At 34.3% G+C, this 7,914-nt stretch overlaps 1 protein-coding gene across 1 annotated transcript; it reads left to right on the top strand.

Annotated features, from left to right (window-relative positions):
* The first annotated feature begins 4,544 nt into the window (after window positions 1-4,544).
* LOC147398257 (uncharacterized) lies at window positions 4,545-4,874 on the top strand. Its single transcript, XM_086446688.1, has one exon. The coding sequence runs from the start codon at window positions 4,545-4,547 to the stop codon at window positions 4,872-4,874; it is 330 nt and encodes a 109-aa protein (XP_086302814.1).
* Window positions 4,875-7,914: the final 3,040 nt, after the last annotated feature.

The raw sequence follows: 7,914 nt of genomic DNA, 5'->3' as shown, positions 1-7,914 counted from the left end.
TCAATTTATACTTAGATGAATGCATGTTATGAATGAACACTATACTATGTAGGTCATGCCATGAATGTTTAGATTCTAAGTAAACATCAATTGCATTGCAAACTAGAGATTAGTCGTGAGAATGGACGTAGGCATATTGTCGATCCATTAAATGCCTTATGTCTCGTGTATCTTTTTATAACTCCGCAATTTACACTTGACTGTTTTGAATGTCATAAGATGCCATGAATGTCGAATAGGTAAATCATATTTGAATGTGCCATTGAATGACATTGTTAAATGAATGTTTAAATTCCAAGTGTATTTTCATTAAATGCATCTTAGAGACATAAATACCAAATCGAGGCTAGGTGAATGACTTAGAACACATAGTCAAATTATCACTCTAAGTTAAAATTGGACAAATCGAAAGAAATTTTAATTATCCTATTCACCCCCTCTAGGACTAGATATGGTACGAAGCACGTATTTTCAGAGTCCCCATTTGTGTTTTCTTAGGCAAAAGTTAGAACAAAGTTATCTTTTGATTTATAATCACTTCTAATAAGGTTACCAAGAGTCTAGATTGTATGAAGAGAGCTTATTACCTTCTTTCTACCTAGAGTTTAAGGAAAAACTAGGTTTGATGAACTTTGACTTCCTTGTTCAATTGGTTGGCTGATTAGAAGAAAAATAGAATTGGATTATATACAACTTGTACAACAACCATTGAATTAGACTGGGTACCTTGAAAATGGTTGTCTACTTTTCTTAGAAAAAGAGTGAAGAAGTAATAGAAAAAAAAGAGACCTCAAAAAAAAAAAAAAATCAAAGATCCAAAAGTTTATATAAAGTTTCAGTAGGGTGAAAGCTATCCAGTGTAAAAAATGTGAGTATACTGGAATATCAAAGATAAAGTCCCTTAGAGTTATTAAAGTGAATGTCCACACTTCTCACTACCTCAAACAGGATGGTAAGTTTAGAATTAAACCCTAAGTTACTCCAGCTATTCTTGTGTTGTTAGAAGGTTGAAACTCATTCTAAGAAATCAAATCTTTTAAATTTCTGAATTAGAACTACTATCACTCAAAGGTCAATTTAAGTCTAAATTTTATCGTAGAGAAATAAAGGTTGGGACTCTATACCAAGTATTACTTCCAATTGATTGACAAAACAAAAAATGGACTTGTGCTTTTCAATATAAGTTTTGATTTTGACTATTTTTACTTCTTAGTTGTTTTTAATTTTGTGGGTATATTTTCTGCAAACCCTCACGAGTCAAACTCGTCCACTAGGGGTAATCTAGCGATTCAAGGGCTTACTGCATTCGCTAAATGCAGTCGAGGTACCTTCAAAAGTGGTAATTTTATTTTCTAAGGACAAGAAAAAGATAACTTTGGGGGTGTGATAAGTATCTCGAAACACTCAATTATACGCACATTTTTCAGACATTTATCTTGATTTTGATCCCTATTTCTCCGTATTAAGGTAATAATCATGATAAGCTTCAAACACCATGTTGCATGTTAATTAGGCTAAATTATATATAAATAAATTCATTTACTAGTTAAATCTAATTATGTGTGTTTCTTGTATAAAAAATCAACAATTTGGAATCAAAATCTCAAGGCAAAAGCATTTGAGCCCACTTTGGAATGTCCTAATCCTTTGGAATGCCCTAATCCTTAACTCATATTCTCCTATTTTGTCTTTTTGTGCAAAAAAAAGTGGAGACTACTTTTAGACTCTTCTGCACACATTTTTCTCTATAAATAGAGCCTCAATTTCTAGAGAAAGGGTCCCTCTTGGTTCTCTTATCCAAGACTCCTTTAATCTAAGGCTCTTAGCCTATTCTCTTACTTTTTTGTATTTTTATCTTCTAGTTATTTTCTTTTGGTTAAATAGTCTTGTAAGAAATAGAAGAAGAAGAAGTTGTAAGTTTCTCTATGAAATGAAGAAAAGTTCTTTCATCTCTTATCTTCCCTCTCTTACAATGACATTAGTTAAGTTCCTCTCCATTGGAGAGTGAAAAAGTCTAGAGCAAGTTCTTGTGTTATTTCTAATTTCATGCCTTTCTTTTATTTAAAATGCTTATGAGTTCTCTTTAAGTTTCTTGCACCATTTATTCTTAATATAGATACTTTATGCTTAGATTAGATCAAGATAAAATATGCTTAAACTAGATAATTGGTAGTAGGAAGTTTTCAAAGAATTCTACTTTGTTTATGTTCCCTAATTTTATTTCATTTGCAAAACTTTCCGATCTAAGGAGCTAACACCAAGTCCTTACGATTGAGTTATAAAAAGGCTAGAGATTAGGAGTTACTCATCAACATGTTTTAGGTAAATCCACCTCCAATGGTGCTTTAATTTCATAAGTTTACTTGTTTTTAATTTCATTTACTTTAATTCATTTTCTAGCAATTTTACATCTTCTTATAAGTTCAAAAATACAAAGAAAAATAGTTTTAATTCCTTTAGTTAATTTGAATTTTATCCTCTTAGCTTAACTCTACTCCTCCTTTATCTTGGGTTCGATCTCCTACTTGTCCCACAAGTAAGGTAAAAGTAAGATTATTATTAACTCGGGTGAGAAGAACAACGATTATCTCATCATCTGATCAATCCTAAAGTGTCGAATTGTCATAGGTTTATCTTGGTCGCTATTCACTACTTCACTAAGTGGGTGGAAGCTATGTCTTACACTAGCGTTCGAAAAGACAGGTTATCAAATTATTAAAATCGAATATCATTGTAGACGCCTCATTTTTGCACTCGCCTGATTAATCAACTCGTCAACCCGATTGCAATGATTCCCAATGATGGATGTAATTTCTATTGCTTTATTTTGTTACCAGATATGTTTCAGAAATCCGGATGAGGTATATCGAACTGACAAAACCTTAGAAGCCACGCTACGCTAGGAAAATACGATTCCAGAAACATAGAAATCATCATCTTACAGACCCAAAAATAAGCTTCACGATAAAAATCACTAAAAATTGACCAAATTATCAAAATACTTCTAACATCAAAACAACCCTAAAGCCTAAGTTACGATTAGGAAAACCCTTTCGAACACATAAAACAACAAATCGAAATCAAATAAATCATTTTACCAATTTTAACAGAATTCGACAAAATTACGAAAATGCCCCTCATAAAGGTCATGAACATTTCACACAAAAAATTTCATAAATGACACAAACTAATATTTCCATTGAATTCCTTTTGAAAAATCGATTCTAAAACATCCTAGAACATTAAAAACCGACTTAAAACGTGAAAAGTCCTCTCGGGGGGTAAAACGGTAATTTCATAATTAAAATTTTCGAAATTAATAAATAAAATATTAAATAATTAAAGTGAAACATTAATGAAATTAATTTAAAAATTTGAACAAAAGAAATCGATCAATCGGGCTTTCAAGTAAAATTATTGAGGGTTCGTGAGATATTTCTTTAAGGACCCCTCCATTTGGGGGTCCAAAGAATTAAAGATATAATAGAGGGGGGTTCTCCAAAAATTTAAAGTCAATCAAGCAAGACTAAAGTCAAGGTATTAAAGTCAATCAAGTGAGACTAAAGTCAAAATTTAAAGCCAATCAGGCAAGACTGAAGTCAAAGATTTTAAAAGTCAATCAATTAAGACTAAAGTCAAAATATTAAAAGTCAGTCAAATAAGACCAAAAGTCAAAATCATAATAGAGTTCTAATTAAATAATAACTCTATCTAATAGAGTTCTAACTAAAAAACAATTCTACCTAAAACAATTCTAATCAAAATACAATTCTACCTAAAACAAGTCTAACTAAAACACAATTCTAATTAAAAAAACTCTAATTAAACACTAACTCTATCAAAATCAACCACTAAAAAAATCTATAAATAGAGGTGCTCACACCCTATTTTCGTATCAAATCATAAACCCTAAGAGAAGTTGGTCTAAAAGCCCCCCTAGCCTCTCATAAACCCTAGTTTTGGAGTCCCAACTCCTTACCTAACATCCCTTCTTCGATCTTTGCCTAAAAAACACCTAAAAGCCCTCCAAAAACACCCCAAAATCCATGAACAAACTTGAAGAATTCAGATCCAAGAAAGAAGAGATACCTTGTCTCGAAGATCAGAAATCAGATTCAGAGACAGAACGAAGCAAGGAGTACGGTACAAGGAACAATTTTTGTCGGATCTGAGGGAACAAGGTCTTTGCTATCGGAAAGGTATAATTTATTTATTTATTTATTATTATCTAGGTTTTTAGCAATGTAATTTATTTGGGAAGTTAGTAGAGACCGGTTTTGGCCGGGCGGGGTTGGTGCCTAACACCTTCCAATCCCGTAACATGATCCCCGAATTCAGTTTTTTCTGTTTTAGATTAGTTCTTTATCTATTTAGAGTCATTGATCGGTTCCTAGACTGTAATAACTAGGTGGCGACTCCTAAACCTCAAGGGTCAAAAGCGGATTCGCGCACCCCGCGGATCGAGGGCGCTTTCAATCATTTGTAGATATGGCCTACCTAGCAATATTGTATCAGATAATGCTCTCAATTTGAATAATAAAGATATGCAGAAGCTATGTGAAGATTTTCAGATAAAACATCATAGATCAGTGGCTTACATATCGAAGATGAACAGAGCAGTGGAAGTAGCTAACCAAAACATTAAGCAGATCATTGAGAAGATGGTAGTGATGTACAAAGATTGGCATGAAATGTTTCCATTCGCTCTCTATGCTTACAAAACTTTGATCAGAACTTCTATTAGGGCAATGCCATTCGTTCTAGTTTATGGAATTGAGGCAGTTCTTACCATTGAGGCAAAAATTCCTTCTCTCAGAGTTATCATGGAAGTAGAGTCAGAAGAGGCTAAATGGGTCAGAGCACGGTATGACTAGCTGAACCTAATTGAGGAGAAAAGACTCGTTGCAATATGTCACGGACAACTATATCAAAAGTGAATTGCACGAGCTTACAACAAGAAGGTTACACTAGGCTATTTTCAACCAAGTGATCTAGTTCTAAAAAAAATCCTCTTGATTCAGGAAGATCCAAGAGGCAAGCTCAAATCGAATTATGAAGGTCCCTTCGTAGTCAAGAAAGTGATGTCTAGAGGCACGATAATCTTTGTAGAGATGGATGGTAGAGTATTTCCTAAGCCAGTAAATGCTAACAAAGTCAAGAAATATTACGCCTAAAATTCGATACTTGAAAAGAAGAGATGCTATTTTTCATTTCCCATCATTTTCCCAAAATATTCCTTAGTCAAAGCCCTTAGAGCTTGATCGATTCTTTGTCCACCCAAAACTGGAGAAAGTCTGTGAATATGCTGGGGCAAGCCAGAGAATACACTGGGGCAATTTGGGAGAATCACTAGGTATTTTCAATAAAAAGAAAAGTGAGAGAAAAAGAAAAAATCAAATAAAAAAAAGAGTTTAGACAACTCCTGGCCCGCATGAGAATACAAAAAAAAAATAAAAAAATCAAAAATAGAATTTTTAAACGTGGGTTCAACTTGCATCTCGAAGGTCAAGAAAAAGTCTAGAGGATAATATCATTGAGAGTTCTAAAGGGTAGTTTAGGAAGTAATAAGGGCACCCTCAGTTCTTATCTAGTACATTTATTTTGTTTCAAGCTTTTATCCTTTCTTTCTTCAACCATAGCCATAACCTACATTACAACCCAATAAAGTCCTCTTTGATCAGGTAAAGGGTGAAGGTAAGATCCTAAGGTCAGCTGGTTAGCGATGAAGGAATTCAGATAACATTTGGCAGCAACAAAAAATAGTTATGAGCAATAAGGACACATTGATCTTGTGTTTGCATCTTGGACCCAGATCATAAAAGTTGCTGGAAGACGTGAAATGGAAGATTAGATATGATATTTGAAAATAGACACAACTACTATAACAGAAGCAAGATTGAATCATAAGAAGAGTAGCTACGAAGTAGAGTCTCTGATTTGCTTGCTCAACTTGGAAGGTATCTCCATACTCACCAAAAAACTGAGGGGTATGTCTAAATAATAAAAATAACAAGGTGTTTTTTGATATTACGCTCAATGTTTTGGAGAATATTGAGATACCCATACGTTTCCAAACTGGTGAAGACATGCCCCTTGAACTCAGTCTTCTATGATAAACTATTAAAAAGTAACATAAAGGCCCTCATCTTCAACCTTCAAACTTCAAGGTAAAAAATTGATTTTTGGGAACGTAAAAAATATGGAAATTTGGTAGAAAAATATAGAGATTTCTATAGAGGGTTAAGAATTAAAGATAAGCACAAATAAAATAAAATAAAATAATTTATTTACCATAGAAGTTAAAGAGCTTGAATACGAACCAATTTTGAAAAAAAAAGTCGATGGTGAGGTTAAAGATGAGGGCATTTAAATCATTTAGGATAAGTTTATGAGATAAGACTGAGGTCAAGGGATTTTTAATTATTTTCAAAACATAGGAGTATCTGAAATATTCACTAAAATGTGGAAGGGTACGTCTAAATCACTAATAATAATTATTATAAATTATGAATAAAAAAATAAACAAAGATGAAAGATCTTACTTTGTATCGGTGGTACTGATCGACCGAAACTTCGCCGGTAGCGTTGTTTGCAATCATTCAATTATTATTTTGGCTCGGGCTTGAAACTATGTGCTTAATGATTGGATCCAATTATTATTCTTTGTGTTAATTGCACTTCTAACAGGCCATAACATTGATTAAAATGCATGTTTGATTTTGATATTAATATTGATGTGAGGGGGTGTGGTTGGTTTGGCATGTAACATTCAGGTAATATCAATGATATGTTTGGGCCCATGGGCCCATTTGTTTGAAAAAGGCCCCGGGCGCACCCCACCCTGGTTTGCACACACCACATGCACGTTTACTGTTTTATCCACTTACACGTCCCATATAGCCAACGTGGCACTAGTGCGTGGCCTGGTCTCCTCGGAGATGCGACGTCATTCATGAAAACCACAACTCCAGTCACGTACCTTAGGGTATATCAAACTAGGGCATCAATACCGTCTGATCAGGTGATTGTGAGAGGTATATTGATGCACCCAGGCTGGAGCGACCTGAGCTTTTGACCTATTGTAAGCCACACAGTCACATGTCCCGATTGCCAACGTAGTACTAGTACGTGGTCGGTCCCCTCGTGGGATGCCAAACCATTTATGAAAGCTACAACTCTTGACTCGTACCCGTAGGTATAAAAGATAATCTAAGTATATCAATTGCACTTCTTGATCAAAACCAGTGCCTAAGCAAGATCTTGCCCCGCTGTACCCTACTGTACGAGGGGGATAGACTACGTATATTCTAGACGAGAGGTATTTAAGTGGGCCCTTGCTCAGCATTGTGCGCCACCTCTCAACTGGAGATCAAATTGGCTATTTTTGGCTTTAGAGAAGTGAGTTGAGATTTTAGATTATCACCTATACGGTATATCAAACCAAGTCACCACGTATCGAGAGGTATATAGGTGTGCTTGGGCAAGAGTGGCCAGATAAAAATGCATTGCACGTAGTAAGCTTAGAGTCTAGAAACCTTCCCAGTAAGTCACGACTCGAACTTATCGTGGGTGTTCCGGGTTGTTTATTGATTGGAACCTGTTGGTTGATGAATGTATGTGAGTGATGTGAATGGTGAGATCAGAGTGTATGATTGTCCGTAAGGATAAAAAATGTTATTTTTGAAAATTAAAATGGGTGCACCGACCCAATAAAGAATCCATTCTTTTACAATAATGACCCAGTCCATCCCGATCCAACAATCATGATGGACCGGGCCATTTAAATCAAATTGGAAATCGAATTTTCAAAGAAGAAAAAGAAAATATTTTCCAGAAAAGGAAGTTTTCAAAAAAAAAAATTGTTCTCTAGAAAAAATGTTTTTTAAAGAAAAAATATTTTCCAGAAAATATTTT

Source organism: Akebia trifoliata, chromosome 7, assembly GCF_017979445.1.
Source record: "Akebia trifoliata isolate Shusen 1 chromosome 7, ASM1797944v1, whole genome shotgun sequence".
In the NCBI taxonomy this organism is placed as follows: Eukaryota; Viridiplantae; Streptophyta; class Magnoliopsida; order Ranunculales; family Lardizabalaceae; genus Akebia; species Akebia trifoliata.
Note: the sequence above shows the minus strand (reverse complement) of the source record. Positions and strands in the feature narration are given on the sequence as shown.

Coding starts and splice junctions, on each gene's coding strand:
- LOC147398257 (XM_086446688.1), top strand. CDS start 4,545: ATGCAGAAGCTATGTGAAGATTTTCAGATAAAACATCATAGATCAGTG.